This window comes from Hemiscyllium ocellatum, chromosome 1 (genome assembly GCF_020745735.1).
Source record: "Hemiscyllium ocellatum isolate sHemOce1 chromosome 1, sHemOce1.pat.X.cur, whole genome shotgun sequence".
Lineage (NCBI taxonomy): Eukaryota > Metazoa > Chordata > Chondrichthyes > Orectolobiformes > Hemiscylliidae > Hemiscyllium > Hemiscyllium ocellatum.
In genome coordinates this window covers 46,794,226-46,811,023 of record NC_083401.1, presented here as the reverse complement: position 1 = coordinate 46,811,023, position 16,798 = coordinate 46,794,226, and the positions used below count along the sequence as shown (strand labels likewise).

The 16,798-nt window shown below is 40.6% G+C and overlaps 1 protein-coding gene across 3 annotated transcripts in view; it reads right to left on the bottom strand.

Moving 5' to 3' along the window:
• LOC132833420 (WD repeat-containing protein 7) overlaps positions 1 to 16,798 on the bottom strand; it is a 673,682-nt gene that overhangs the window by 527,836 nt on the left and 129,048 nt on the right. For all 3 annotated transcript variants that reach the window (XM_060851797.1, XM_060851713.1, XM_060851878.1), the window contains one exon: positions 1,761 to 1,975. In XM_060851797.1, coding sequence (XP_060707780.1) covers positions 1,761 to 1,975 — 215 coding nt within the window. The remainder of the gene's footprint in view (positions 1 to 1,760; positions 1,976 to 16,798) is intronic.

Here is a 16,798-nt window from a genome sequence, read left to right as displayed (position 1 = left end):
CATTTTCCTAGCTACCACCAGTTCAGAGGAAGGGTCACTAGGCCCAAAACATTAACTTTGAATTCTCTTCATGGATGCTGCCACACCTGCAAAAATATTCAACTGTCCAGCTAGAACTGCTGCAGAATGAGAAGATTTATACTTTCAACTCTACTGAATCAGATATTCAAATAAAAACTGCTGATGGTAATATGAGGCAAGTGGTGTCCCTGAGTGAAACTCGGTTTAACAGAGCATAAGTTTTATGTTAACAATTTGGTTGTCAGTCACAGAACATTTCCACAAAAGGTTGCCAACAATTTTAACAAAAGAACATTAAAGTTTATCAGACACAAAAAGAAAAATAAACTATTTTACACGACTTAATAATTTGAAATAATCTTATTACAAATATCAGTCATAAAGGGTTTATCACTCAATAATCTCACAAAGACTCAAGCCTCAGTGAAGGGCCATCCCATTTCTACTTTAAAGTTCCTTGTGCAGTCGCACAGTATAATTGGTTTCTTTCTGGCAAATATCTGCATGAGAGCTTCTTTAGATAATGTCTCTCCATGAAGTCATAGTCATAAAGCACTGAAGCTGACCTTTTGGTTCAATTACGAACACAGTTACTTTCTAACATGACTTCTTTAAATTTATTTGCTCATAATCTGAGTTTTGTTTTGGTTCCTTCATTAGGTATTTTAAACACCATCATTTGCAACATTCTGCCTCTCACAGAAGGAAGAAATAGTTGTCACTGGAGTATCACTTTTCTGCCTAAATCTAAGAGATTTTATGCTTTTGAATTTTAACAGAAATCTCAGCATAGGAGTTCCACAAACTCTATGATGACATAATTTTGTCCCAAAATGATTAATGCTTCTTCTTTATACTTGACAAATACATTGGTGAAAACCTAATCACAATTGCTCTAGACCTCAATTGGCCTTTACAGACCCTATATCTTCACGTTTGGAAGCTCAAGTAATGGTTGCCATTTCTGATGCTATTATCTCTAATTGCACTATAAAACCATGCTATTAAAAATTCACAACAGAAAATAAAAGTGGGACTGGCAATTGCACCTACATATAATGCCCGTGGTGAATAAACAACTTCAGATAGACCACCTAAATGCTGTAGTTAAATCTGTATTGCAATTCTGTTGATTTGTTTTGAGCATGTACATTTAGAACTCCTGTTCAGCATTAAAGAATAAATAACACTGTTTGCTTCTTTTGCAATTAGAATTCATATTCCCTACTCTGTATAAGGCAAAAAAAAGAGATACACATCAGTAGAGCTTCAGCACTCATTTAAACAGTTACAATGATGCAAAAACAGTAATATTTGAAAGAACCTTAACAATGCACACACAAATATTTACACATGGTCAATGCTCCTCATTTCATCCACGCTCCAAATACACCATCATGCACACATTGCCTGCTCACTACATTCACATTCTACTGAGACTAATCGGTTGACAGAATCTCAAAAGTGTGAAACTCTTGACTATCTTAAGGTTTTCATTCCTAAATCTTTAGACCAAATATCCAAGCTGAGTACTAACTAAGTACCAAAAACTATTAATTTATCTGATTTTCTTCAGCCTTGATGATGGCTTGCAATATAGGTTTCATGTTTATCTTTAAAAAATAATTCTCCATCAATTCAGATAAGTTCATAAAAATTAACACAAAATCAACTTAAATTAGAATTAGAAATTTTGTAACACCTCAGTGCACAATAAAGTTGCTGAGGAAATGTTATACCTTATCAGCAGCTTCAGAGGCCAAAAGATTGGTAGCAAGTGTCTGTAGTTTGTGATGTGCCATATGTTTCAAAGCAGTGAGGCTCCGCCGAGTCATGGCCTGTTTTAGATTTACAGCAGGATGACTGAGGGTATCTACAGCAGCTGGAACGGCTTCATCACAAGCATTCAATATTTCCACCGCAGTAATTCCCATTACACATCGGTCCAATGCACCTGTAGAAAGAGAGAAAAATCCATAATAGTATTTGTAGTTACAATTATTACTTATTTTAAAAGTGAATCCAGAATAGTGATCAATATAGATCGCACATTATCTGTGAAAGGTGCAAGAAATGTGATCATCTGCTTCAAATCCTTTTCTTTCTTTAGATTAAAAGTGCATGCCATTCATGCTTTAGTGTTCACATTGCCTCAATTTGATAAATTGCTGTAATCCAGGGCACTCTTTGAAATAAAATGCAGGCTCTGACAGAGTTGGTGATGTTGCTTTCTGCTCAAGTACACAAATAAACTTGAACATTAAAAAAGTGCTGAAAACACTTTGTTAGATACTCTAAACGCAAAGCCCCATATTGATCTCTTGTATGTTTTTTCAAATGACTAGACCACATTTGCTCCAGCATTTTGACTTTACAGGTGTAGCTGTTAATATACAAAGGTCATGTCACTACTTCCATTATCACGAAAACCTTCCTCCCATACCCATGCTTTGTTATGAAATAAGCCTTTGGAAAATTAGTACGATTTAGCAGATTTTTCACTTACTTCTTGATTGTGTCCTTTAGGGAAAGAAATCAGTTGTTGTTATCTGGTCTGGTCTGGTCTACATGTTGAATCCAGACCCACAACAATGTAGCTGACCTTTAAGTGCCTTCTAGGCAATACGGGATGGGTAATAAATGCTAACCAAGCCAAAGACACGCACACTCCATGACAGAAAAAAAATCATTTGAAACTTGGAATAAAGAGAGTTAATTGGCAATAGATTGAAAGCACCGCCCTCCTAACCTGCAATCCTCTTCCTGACCTCTCCGCCCCCACCCCACTCCGGCCTATCACCCTCACCTTGACCTCCTTCCACCTATCCCACCTCCATCGCCCCTCCCCCTAGTCCCTCCTCCCTACCTTTTATCTCAGCCGGCTTGGCTCTCTCTCTCTTATTCCTGATGAAGGGCTTATGCTCGAAACGTCGAATTCTCTATTCCTGAGATGCTGCCTAACCTGCTGTGCTTTGACCAGCAACACATTTGCAGCTGTGATCTCCAGCATCTGCAGACCTCATTTTTTACTTACTAATAGATTGAAAAACAATACTCTGAGCTTTCGAAAAAACTTCAGAACTGAAACAGCTTCTAGGCTCTTGTGGTCGTTCATCTAAGAGGACGATGGGCTTTCAAAAAATTGGCACTACTAATGTCCACCAAACTGACATTGAATGAATGGCTAGAATAATCATGCCTGCAAAATGGTTATTAAATAAATATTTGGATCATAGGGTGAACAAAAGGTGGATTTGGACAGCACTGGTTCAAGACGAAAACCCACCTTAAGAACAATTAGGAGTAAGCAACAAATTGTGGTTCAGTATATTAATGAACAAATAAAAAGTTTTCTTTACAATAAATGATTGCTAAAGATACACTTACAATTTAAACATGGAAAGTCTGACATAAAAGCAAAATGCGAATGTTGGAAATCCAAAATAAAACAAAGAGAAATTCAGCAAGTGCAGTACTGTATATGGAGAGAGAAACAGAGTTAGCATTTCAAATCGGATATAACATTCCTTCAGAACATTCCATTCTGAAGGGAGCAAGTGGGACAATGCTAAGTTTCGCATGAGCAGTTGGGAGAGAGCAATGCAGAATGTGTGTATTTTTCTGGGAACTTACAGCACAGTGAAAATTCAGTGCATGGGGGAAGAGTGCTTCCTGCTGTTTTTGGCCGTTTATAGTTCGTAAAAGACTAGAGGTTAGATCACTGATGAAGTATTTAAAAAGGAGAAAGTGAGGACCGCAGATGCTGGAGATCAAAGTCAAAATGTGGGGTGCTGGAAAAGTGCAGCAGATCAGGCAGTATCCCAGGAGCAGGAGAGTCAATGTTTCAGGCATAGATAAATAGGGATGGGGCTGGGGGGGGGGGGGGGGGGGGGGGGGGGGGGGAGGTAGCTTTGAAGGTGATACGTGAATGAAGGTGGGGGGTGATGGTGATAGGTCGGAATGGAGGGTTGAGCAAGGAAGATGGACAGTAGGACAGTTCAAGGGGGCAGTGTCGAATTGGAAGTTTGGATCTGGGATAAGGTGGGGGAGGGGAAATCAGGAAACTGGTGAAAGCGACATTGATGTTGTGCGTTTGGAGGGTCCCAAGGCAGAAAATGAGACGTTCCTCCTCCAAGTGTTGGGTGGCTTGGATTTGGCTGTGGAGGAGGCATAGGACATGCATGTCCTTGGCGAAGTGGGAGGGTGGTGGGGTTATTGGGTGCATGTGGAGATGTCGTCTGAAACGTTCCACAAGTTGGCGTCCTGTCTGCCCAACGTAGAGGAGACTACATCGAGAGCAACGGACCCAGTAGATGAGGTGTTTGGATGTGCAGGAAAATCTCTGATGGATGTGGAAGGATCCTTTCAGGCCTTGGATAGAGGTTAGAGGGAAGGTGTGGGAGCAGGTTTTACACCTCTTGCAGTGATAAGGGAAAGTGCCGGGAGTAGAGGGTCGGTTGGTTGGTTGGGGCGTGGGGTGAACCTAACGAGAGAGTTGCAAAAGGAATGGTCTCTGCGGAGCCTGAGACGATTTAAAAGGCAGGTAAACAGATTTTTGAAACATAAAACTAAATAATAAAAATATTTTGAAACGAGCTCCGCTGCACTGACAGAAAAGAGAAATTGAAGTCTGGGACAGATCAACTACGGTTTTGTTGAATGGCAGGATAGGTTTGAGGGGCTAAATGACCTACCCCTGTTCCTAGTTCCTATGTTTTTATGACTCAAAACATTAACTTTGTTTCTCCCTCTACAGAGGTTCTCCAGCATAAGCTGCTTTTATTGCACTCTAACACATGATTTGAAATTTTTGGAAAACCTATTTTTCATCTTCATGACCACAACAGATTGAGACTCATTTGCAAAATACTGACTGGTCAACTTTAGACATTTCATTACGAACTTATCTTAGATCTACATACTGTTAGAAATTAAAGTTCAACAATTTATAAAACAATACTCTGACATAACACCATTATAATTTATTCATGGTAAGATTCAAATGATATATCCAATTATCTTTATTCTCCTTATGTTGCTTTTCTCCTCATTATGTTAATTCACCTAACAGTCCCATGCATTTTGTTTTACAACCTGACAGAATGTGGACCAGGCTTAAGTAATCAGATATTTCCATTAACTCAGGATATTTGAAAACAAAATGCTGGAAAGAAAATATAGCCAGTTATTTTAAAATGTATAGAAGGATGACCACAAAGTAAAGCATCAGAATAAATTTACCTTGTGCATTGACAAAGCAGTATCCCTGGAGCCCTGAACAGCTGAGAGACAATGTTGACCAATTACTTTGTTCTCAGAATATATGAACCAATGATTTTTAAACAGACAGATACTGATCATAATTAATTAGCCTTTACAGAAATGAGCACAGAGCAAAAGAGTGTGTGAGGAATAAGCTAAATAATTAGAGGCCAGTCAGTCTGACCTCAAAGTGGTGGGCAAATTACATGAATCAATATTGAGAGATAGGACTAACTGTTACTTGAAAAGATTAAATCAAGAATAGTCAGCATGAATTTGTCAAGGGAAGGTCATGTCTCATGAACTTACTTAAGTTTTTGATGAAAAAGCAAAGGGAATTAACAAGGTCATGCAGTGGATGTTGTCTACAAGGACTTCACCAATTTTACCATTTGACAAGGTTCCACATGGCAAAACAATGAATTAAAGTCCAATGGAGACAGCAGAATGTGTCTCAATGATAGGAAACAAAAGGTAATGATCAACGACATGCAATGTAGCTTTCAGCTGTGTTCTTAAAGGGCTCATTGTGTCTTTTGCTGCTTATGGTAATATACTGATGAATTATACTTGCACATGGGATAATTGGGAAATCTGCTAATAACACAAAAGTTGACTGGGTAGTTGATAGTGAAGAGGATTATGTTTACAGCAGGATGATTTTAATGGTTTCGGTTGAATGAACAGAAAGTGGCAAATGAAATTCAATCTGGGTGAGTGCGAGGTTGTGTACTTGGAGGGCAAACAAAACTAGGGAATACACAATAAAAAGAAAAGTAATGAGAGGGCTAGAAGAATGCAGAGTCCTCTGATTCTAAGTTCACAAGTTCTTGAGGTAGCAGGAAAGGTCCATAAAGAAGTGCAGGAGGCATATGCTTTCATTTACAGGGTAAGGGTTCGACTAAAAGACCTGAGATTTAATGCTGGAACTAGCCAGGCTGAAGTGGAATTGTGCACACAATTCTGGTCATCATATTACAGGAAAGACAGAATTGCTCGACAAAGAAACAACATTTACAAGAATGTTGCTAGCTGTTGAAACTTACAACTATGCATTAAGACCGGATTGTCGAGATTTGCTTTCCTTGGAATACAGGTTGCCAATAGGTGCCTTATGTATAAAAAGAGAGGCTTGGATAGAGTGGGAGGGGGAGTTGAAGTGTTGGAGGAAGAGCGCATCATCTTCCGCCTAGGAACCCTCCAACCACAAGGGATGAACTCAGATTTCTCCAGTTTCCTCATTTCCCCTCCCCCCACCTTGTTTCAGTCAAATCCCTCGAACCCAGCATCGCCTTCCTAACCTGCAATCTTCTTCCTGACCTCTCTGCCCCCACCCCACTCCGGCCTATCACCCTCACCTTGACCTCCTTCCACCTATCGCATCTCCATCACCCCTCCCCCCTACCTTTTATCTTAGCCTGCTGAACACACTTTCCTCATTCCTGAAGAAGGGCTATGCCCGAAACATCGATTCTCCTGTTCCTTGGATGTGCCTGACCTGCTGCACTTTTCCAGCAACACATTTTCAGCTCTGATCTTCAGCATCTGCAGTCCTCACTTTCTCCTTCATTGTGGACAAGCCAACTTAGCTTTCTGAGGAAGTAGAGGTATTGGTGTGCTTTGTTAACTGTAGCATCAACATGGATGGACCAGGATAGACTGGTGGTAATATTTGAGAGTTTTGCTCACTCACCTTTGTAGACTCTATCTCATCTTGCCAATTCACTTTCCTACCTACTGTGCTGTCATTGTGAAATTTAGTGACTATACATGTGGCCACTTCATCCGAATCATTTATGTCGATCGTAAAAAGCTGAGGCCCCAGCACTGATCCCTGGAGCAATCCATTTGATTTCGTCAACTCAAAAACGACCCCTTTCTCCCTACCATTTACTGTTAACCATTCTTCTATCCTTGTGAAACGTATTCCTACACCACAAGCTTTTTTTTTTGCAGTAGGCTTAAATGAGGTAATCTTATAAATGCTTTTCACATATGCCACATTTGCAGGTTCTTCATAAATCACCTTGCTTGTCACATTCTTACAGAATTCAAATAAGTTGGTTAAACATGATATCCCTTTTCATAAAACCAAACAAAAACTGTGAGATCCTATTATGAAATTCTAAATATCCTGTGATAACTTCCATAAAATAGGATTTCAGCAATTTCCCTATGACAGATGCTAAGTTTTTGTTCAGTTTCCCTTCATTCTAATAAATCTACTAACAAGCTAAACATGTTCTATATTCCAATCCACTGGGACACCTCCAGAATGCAAGGAATTTTGGAAGATGACAACCAATACGTGTTGTCTCTGAAGTCACTTTTTAAGACCATTGCATGGAGGCCAGAAAGTCAGAGTCATAGAGACGTACAGCATGGAAACAAACTCTTCGGTCCAAATCATCCATGCAGACCAGATATCCCAACCCAATCTAGTCCCACCTGCCAGTACCCGGCCTATATCCCTCCAAACCCTTCCAATTCATATACCCATCCCAATGTTGCAATTGTACCAACCTCCACCACTTCCTCTGACAGCTCATTCCATGCACATATCACCCTCTGGGTGAAAACGTTGCCCTGTAGGTCTCTTTTATATCTTTTCGCTCTCACCCTAAACTTATGCCCTCTAGTTCTGGACTCCCCCACCCCAGGGAAAAGACTTTGCCTATCCATGACCCTCATAATTTTGTAAACCTCTATAAGGTCACTCTTCAACCTCCGACACTCCAGGGAAAACAGTTCCTGCCTGTTCAGTCTCTCCCTGTAGCTCAAATCCTCCAACCCTGGCCACATCCTTGTAAATTTTTTCTGAACCCTTTCAAGTTTCACAACATCTTTCCAGTAGGAAGGAGACCAGAATTGCATGCAATATACCAACAGTGGCCTAACCAATGTCCTGTAAAGCCGCAACATGACCTCCCAACTCCTATACTCAATACTCTGACCAATAAAAGAAAGCATACCAAATGTCTTCTTCACTATCCTATCTACCTGTGACTCCACTTTCAAGGAGTTAACAACCTTCACTCCAAGGTCTTTTTGTTCAGCAACAGTCCCTAGGACCTTACCATGGAGTGTATAAGTCCTGCTAAGATTTGCTTTCCCAAAATGCAGCACTTCGCATTTATCTAAATTAAATTCCATCTGCCACTTCTCTGCCTATTGGACCATCTGGTCAAGATCCTACTGTAATTTGAGGTAACCTTCTTCGCTATCCACTACACCTCGAATTTTGGTGCCATCTGCAAATTTACTAACTGTAATTATGCTCACATCCAAATCATTTATGTAAATGATAAAAAGTAGTGGACCCAGCACTGATCCTTGTGGCACTCCACTGGTCACAGGCCTCCAGTCTGAAAAACAACCCTCACCATTACCCTCGGTCTTCTACCTTTGAGCCAGTTCTGTTTCCAAATGGCTAGTTCTCCCTGTATTCCATGAGATCTAACCTTGCTAACCAGTCTCCCATGGTCGAACGCCTTACTGAAGTCCATATAGATCACATCTACCACTCTGCCCTCATCAATTTTCTTTGTTACTTCTTCAAAAAACTCAATCAAGTTTGTGAAACATGATTTCCCATGCACAAAGCCATGTTGACTATCCCTAATCAGTTCTTTCCTATCCAAAAACATGTACTTCCTGTCCCTCAGGATTCCCTCCAACAACTTGCCTTCTACCGACGTCAGGCTCTCTGGAACTATACACCAGTGTGCGTGAGAAATCATGTCTCCCTCAACAGGTCTAATAGTTTTCTAGTACCTTTCTCCTAAACATGGCAATTATATTAAGTTCCTCCCTTCTTTGTTCCTCTTATTTAATGAAGACAGGCACAAAATACCTGCTCAACTCTTGTAACACTTTTGTCTCTCGCGATTAATTCCCCTCTCCACAATTCATTCTTCTCACAAAAATTCCTCTTATATTTTAAAATAGTGTAGTAAACTTGACTCTTTTCGTATGTTTAGCTTGCTTTCTCTCAGGCTCTGATTTCTCCCTTTTTTGGGTCATTTTTATCAGTTCTTGAAATTTGTCAGTGGTCTGGGGTCCACTGCTTTTTGCCATTTATGTGAAGGAGTTGGATGTGAATAAAGGAGGTATGGCTTGTAAGTTTGCAGATGACATCCAAGTGGGTGGTGTAACCAAGAATGAAGATGATTGTCTCAGTACAAAAGAGTCAATGATGCAAGGAGTTGCAGATGGAGTTTAATTTAGTTAAGTATGAGGTGTTGCGTTTTGGGAAGGCAAACCAGGGAAGGCCTTATACAGTTAATGATACAGCTCTGGGGAATGGTGTCAAACAAAGAAAGTTAGGTGTGCAGGTGCACATTTCCTTGAAAGTGGAATTGCAGGTAGACAAGGGGCGAAGAAGGCATTTGGCACAACTGCCTTCACTGGTCAGAACATTGATTATCGGAGTTGGGATGTCATTCCACAGCTGTACAGGACGTTGCTTATGCTACTTTTAGTAATTTTTTGGTTGCCCTTATATATGAAAGATGATGTTAAACTTGAGAGGGTGCAGAGAAGATTTTCAAGGATGTTGCCAGGACTGGAAGGTTTGAGTTGTAGGGAGAGGATGAATAGCATCGGAGGCTGATAGAGGTTTACAGGGGAACCTCGATTATCTGAATACCAATTATCCGAAAATCAGATTATCCAAAGGAGATCTCGAGGTCCCGATAGAAACGTTACATCAAAGACGTGTTTCCAACACTGACTGCGTCTTTTGTTACAGTGATTAAACAGGCACTGTCACCAAGTGAATGACCTCCCGCCCTCCCTCTCTCCCCACTTTCCCTGGAGTTCTACACAGGGGAGCGGGGTTGGACCGGGTTGGAGGGGTGTGAATGGACCGGTTTGGGGGATGGTGCAGGACAGGGGGGAGGGGGGTGCTGATGGACTGGGGTGGGTGGGGTGTGGTGTTGGGGGCAGGGCTTCGCGAACTGTGTGCTGCTGCTACTCTCCTGGACAGAGAGCAGACTTTGAGCCCCAGAGGAAAGGCATTTAATCGATTTTCCAAATAATCGATTATTTGAACGAAATAGTGCCCGCCCATCTCGTTCAGATAATCGAGTTTCCACTGTATAGAGGTTTATAGAATCATAAGGGGTATGGATAGAGTGGATAGCCATTGTCTGTTTCTTAAGGTGGGGGTTTCCAAAACTAGAGGGCATAGGTTTAAGGTGAATGGGGAAAGACTTAAAAAGGACCTGAAAGATAACTTTCTCTAACAGTTGGTGGTGTGTGTATGAAAATGAGCTGCCAGAAGAAGTGGTAGAATCAAGCACAATTACAACATTTAAAAGGCATCTGGAATGGATACATGTACAAGAAGGATTTAGAGGGATATGGGCCAAATGCTGGCAATTGAGACTAGATCAGACTAGGATGTCCGGTTGGCATGGATGAGTTGGACCAAAGCGTCTGTTTCCATGTTGACGCAATGATTCAATCTGTCCAAGCTATTTAATACCCCAAAGATCTGCCAATTCAGCTGTACCATCCTACCTTTTAATCCATTTTTCCAGATTACTTAGGCAACTCTGCCTTTATACCCTTATAGTTAACTTAATTCAGGTTTAAAACAAGTCTTGGATTCACAAACAAAAAAACGTTACTGGAAAAACTCAGTACATTCGGCAAGCTCTGTGAAGGGAAGCAGAGTTCACGTTTCGGGTCAAATGATCCTTCTTCATAACCAGTCTGACAGATTGCCATGCTGCAAGACCTGCTGACTTTTTTCCAGCTATTTCGGTTTTGGTTTCTGATTTCCAGCATTCACAATTCTATGGTTTTTTTCATCCACACTTCACTTTCAAACTTTCAAATGTGAAATTCTGTCACGCTATGATCACTACTGCCTCAGGTTCCTTCATTCTATCAATTAATCCCCTCAGTTCAAATCAACAGGTTAAAAAAAATATCCGCTCCTTGGTTGCTGCTGGAATGTACTGTTCAAAGAAATTGTCCTGAATACACTGTGTGAATTTTCCAGGTATGTTTGTACATGTAGATTTGGCCCAATCTACATATAGATACTGATCATTGAAATATCTGTCTGACTCACTCCACTTATGTATTCCTGTGTACTCAATCCTACACAGTGCAAATGTAGCAGAAAGTGTTAAGTATTACAATAAACAGAATGGTCAACTGTAATACACCCCCCAGGGTTCTGGAATATGGGAAGGACATAGTCCCAAGACAAGGGGCCAATCATTTAGGACTGAGATGAGGAGAATAATTTTCACTTCAAGGATTGTGAAACTGGAACTACCTATTGCAGATGGATTAAGAATATGTCACTGAATATATTTTTAATGCTGAGGGTTATGTGGTGACTTGAGGAATCAAGGGATGTGAAAACAACTGGTCTCATGGATGCAAGGACAATGACCATTGATAAACAAATTGTATAGTATTCCAGAGTCGAGGACTGCTTAATCTACAAGATCCTGCTCCTATTTAATATCGCTGCCACTGCAAGTTATGTCTGTGCATAATACATATCAAAAAGTAATATGTACATCAATTTCAATTAAGCATGGAAAACAGATACGGTAATGCCTAGGAAGATGCATTTGACTCTGGCTAAGATGTGGGATCTGAATCTTCTATTTTTTTAAGGACTGATAATATTGAGAGATAGGGTGAATTGATTTTTACTTTTAGAATGCTGGGTGTTGGTATATTTAGAATGCTTTGAATTATCTCAGCTACTGTGGCTGAATTTGTAGCATTGTGTGATTCATGTAAATTGTGATCATGCAACTTATGACACAATGGACTGCAGCAGTTCAAAAAGACAACTCACCACCACACTATCAAGGACAGTTAGGGATAGGCAATAAACATTTGCCCAGTCTGCAATGTCCATCTCCTGAATGAATTTTTTTTAAAAATGACTTCAACATCATTAAGAAAGAAGATTCCACACTTAAATGAACACATGAATACAGAGATATTACAGAGCTTATACACAGATGTAAATGAAGGAATTGTACATAAGGAGTTACAGCATTTCACTTAGTAATCTGGAGCAAACAGCCTCGGAGACATGAAAAATTCAGACAACTACAGCTTGAGATACTCTAAACTGACATTCCAACATGAAGAAAGAATTTTAGCTTATAACACAACTTGTCACAGCGTCAAGTTTTCAGGACAAATTACTTGGTGTAGAATACCCTGAAACCTCCAAAACACAATAGGAGGAGTTAAGAAAAATATTTATTTTTTCTAGCTTTGTAATTGCAGACTATCAACAGGCTGGAAACAACTTCAGTGAAGGCTACCCAAGTGTAATGAACTTGAGCCAAACACAGTATTAAGGAGTTATGTACTCTACTGAATAACCTCTCCCCTTCTGTTATTATGAATCTATTAAGTGCTAGAACCCTCACTGATTTTTCGTTAACTGTATTTCATTCTTCTATCAATTTTGACTTGGAGCTGAGAACTGTGATCTCAATATGACCTTTGGACTGTGGGAATGAGCTTGTAAACAACAAGCTTGTTTATTTGAGAGGCAAGGCCTCAAAGTTAATAATAGGTTAATTTTTGATCCAAGGGCTCCATAGACATTTCAATATCTGGGAAAGCAAAATGTTTAACCAGATAGATGCTTGGCTATTAACAAGGTCAATACCTAGAACTGGTGTCAGCAAGTCTGGGAGAGAACATGATGTTCAAACAGAGGGAGGGGGTGAAATGGTTGAACTTCTTAAAAAATCATTCATGCGAAGAGGGCATCGCTGGCAAGACGAGCATTTATTGCCATCCCTAATTCCCCAGAGGCAATTATGAATCAATTAAATTCTTGTTGGTCTGGAGTCACGTAGGCCAGACCAGTTAAGGATGGCAGTTTCTTTGCTCAAGGATATAATAGAGCATAAAACATAAGAACTAGGAGCAGGAGTAGGCCATCCGGCCCTTCAAGCCTATTCCGCCACTCAATAAGACAGTGGCTAATCTTTTCGTGGATTCAGCTCCACTTACCCATGTTTTCACCAGATCCGTAATTCCTTTACTTTTCAAAGTTTATCGACCTTTGCTTTAAAAGCGATTACTAAAGTAGCGTCAACTACTTCCCTGGGCAAGAAATTCCATAGATTAACAACATTCTGAGTGAAAAAGTTTCTTCTCAGTTCAGTTCAAAACCTGCTTCCTCTAATCTTGAGGCCATGCCCTCTTGTCCTATTCTCACCTACCAGTGGAAACATCCTATCTATTTCCATTTTAAAGATTCCCTTCATAATTTTGTATGTTTCTGTAAAATACCTCCTCATTTTTCTGAATTTCAATGATTATAATCCCAATCTACTCAGCCTCTCCTCATAAGCCAACCTCCTCAATTCCAGAATCAACCTAATGAATCTCCTGTGCACCCCCTCCAATCCTTTATTAAGTCACGAGACCAAATCTGCACACAGTTATCCAGGTGTGGCCTCACCAGCACCTTGTACAGCTGTAACATGACCTCTATGCTTTTAAACTCAACCCCTTTAGCAATGAAGGACAAAATTCTATTTGCCTTCCTAATTACTTCTTGTACCTGCAGACCAACCTTCTGCGATTCATGCACAAGGGCATCCAGGTCACTACAAATCAGCATACTGCAACTTTTTACCATTCAAGTAATAATCTATTTTGCTACTACTCCTACCAAAATGTATGACTTCACATTTACTAACATTGTATTCCATCTACCAGACCTTTGCCTACTCACTCAATGTATCCATGTTCCTCTGCAAAGTTTCACAGCCCTTTGCACAGCCACTCTTCTTAGTGTCATTGGCAAATTTTGACATCATACACATAGTCCTCAAATCCAAATCATCTATATAAATTGTAAATAATTGTGGTCCCAACACCAAACCAAGGCACGCCATTAGTCACTAATTGCCAGCCAGAAAAGCACTCATTTATCCCCACTCTTTGCTTCCCGAAGAAGAGCTCATGCCCGAAACGTCGATTCTCCTGCTCCTTGGATGCTGCCTGACCTGCTGCGCTTTTCCAGCAACACATTTTCAGCTCTGATCTCCAGCGTCGGCAGTCCTCACTTTCTCCTTCCTGTCAGTCAACCAATCTCTGTCCATGCTAATACTCTGTCCCTAACACCATGCACTCTGGTCTTATGCAGCAGCCTCATGTGCGGCACCTTGTCAAAGGCCTTCTGAAAACCTAAGTACACGCGTTCTCCATTGTCAATCTTGCTGGAAATGTCTTCATAGAATTTCAAAAAATTTGTGAAGCATGACTTGCCCTTCATGAATCCATGCTGCGTACAATAGGACAATTTCTTCCTTGATAACAGACTCAAGCATCTTCTGCACTACAGAGGTTAAGCTCGCTGGTCTATAATTTCCCATCTTTTATCTATTTCCCTTTTTAAACAGTGATGTCACATCAGCTATTTTCCAATCTGCTGGGACTTCTCCAGAGTCCAGCGAATTTTAGAAAATTACCAGCAGTCCACCTGCTATTTCTCCCGCCATCTCTGGGAAAAATTCCATCAGGGCCATGTGACTTATCTATCCTTTGCTCCATTAGCTTACCCAACAACAGCTCATCAAAAACTAGTTTTCAGTCATAATAGTTTCCAACTACCTTGCTCAAGTACCTTGATCTCTTCATCACTTACGAGCATGTAATTAGTATCTTCCACTGTGAAGACTGATGCAAAGTACCTGTCCAATGCCTCAGCCATTTCATCATATCCCATAACTAACTGCCCCTTCTCATCCTCTAAAGGACCAACATTTACTTTAGCCACTCTTCTTCACCTTTGCTATCTGTCTTCATATTCTGTGCTAATTTTTTTTCTCATACGCTATCCAACTGTTCTTTATAGCTCTTCTTGTGGCTTTCTGTTGACCTATAAAGTTTTCCCAATCCTCTAGATTCTTGCTGTTTTTGTCCACTTTGTATGCCTTCTCCTGCTTTATTTCCTTCGACACACATGGCAGATACCCCGCCTCTTACAGTCCTTCCTTCTCACCGGAATATACTTTTGCTGAACACTTCGGAAAATTTGTTTGAAGGTCCTCACTGCTCGTCAACTGTCACACCATAAAGTCTGTTTCCGGGTTACTTTCACCAGGTCCTCCCTCATTCTGTCATAGTCCCCCTTATTCAAGCACATTAGTGAAGCACATGAGATTTTCTGACAATCACTAAGAATTCACGGTCATCATTAAACTCTTAATTCCAGATGTTTTATTAAATTCAAACTCTATATCTGCCTCGATAGGATTTCAACACCAGTCCCCAAAACTTTAGCTAAATCTCTGGATTCTCAATGCAGTGATAACACCAGTCAGCTACTGCCTCTCCTTTTAGACTGTGTTTCTGGAAGCAGGGTGTAGTTGTTGATGCTACAGCATAAAGATTTGAAAGCACCCTGCTTAACCTCCCATTATCTGCCACTGGAAGTTCATAGAACAGAAAATGAGTTATAAGCATTTCTGAAACTTCCTCAAAGTGAACCAAGAAAGTGGCCCTTCAGAAAATCAACCAAGAAACAGTTATATTTGCTTGTGGAATAATGCGACATGAAAACTACTCAAGCAATTTTGGCAATTTTGTCATTTCCTTTTATTTATCCCTTAAGTGTGTTTGTTTATCTGTCGGTATTTTGTACGACTACATCTGAAAACAAAGATTATTGAGTTTATTAATCATTGACATTTAGATGAATTTGTCATAAAAACAACAAATTCTGGAGATCTGAAACAAAAACAGAAACTGTCAGTGAAACTCAGCAGCTTTGACAGCATCCAAATGAAAAAAACAGTTAATATTTCGAGCCCGGTGACTTTTCATCAGATCTCCTAATAAACAGCAGAACAAACTAGATTACTTTGTTGTTTAACTTCGATCCACTAAAGTTACTGTCCACAGTAAAGTCGTTTGCTTAAGGTATAAGCCCAGTGTCTAGAATTGATTATTCAGAGTTTGGAACAAATTATTCAAAAAGTCTGGTTAGGAACCATTAGAGTCAATTCTGAGGGCCTTTAAAGGTTTTATTTTACTGTTCCAAATGAAGAGGCAGGAAGACTGGTTTGATTCAGCAACCTGTCCGCACCATTACAGTTTATATATTGCTCCCAGTCATGGTGTTTCAGAGAACACCTCTGGGACACCCGGACCAACCAATCAACCCAACCACCCCGTGGCTCAACACTTCAACTCCCCCTCCCACTCCACCAAGGACATGCAGGTCCTTGGACTCCTCCATCGCCAGACCATAACAACACGACGGTTGGAGGAAGAGCGCCTCATCTTCCGCCTGGGAACCCTCCAACCACAAGGTTTGAACTCAGATTTCTCCAGTTTCCTCATTTCCCCTCCCCCCACCTTGTCTCAGTCAAATCCCTCGAACTCAGCACCACCTTCCTAACCTGCAATCTTAATCCTGACCTCTCCGCCCCCACCCCACTCCGGCCCATCACCCTCACCTTGACCTCCTTCCACCTATCACATCTCCATCGCCCCTCCC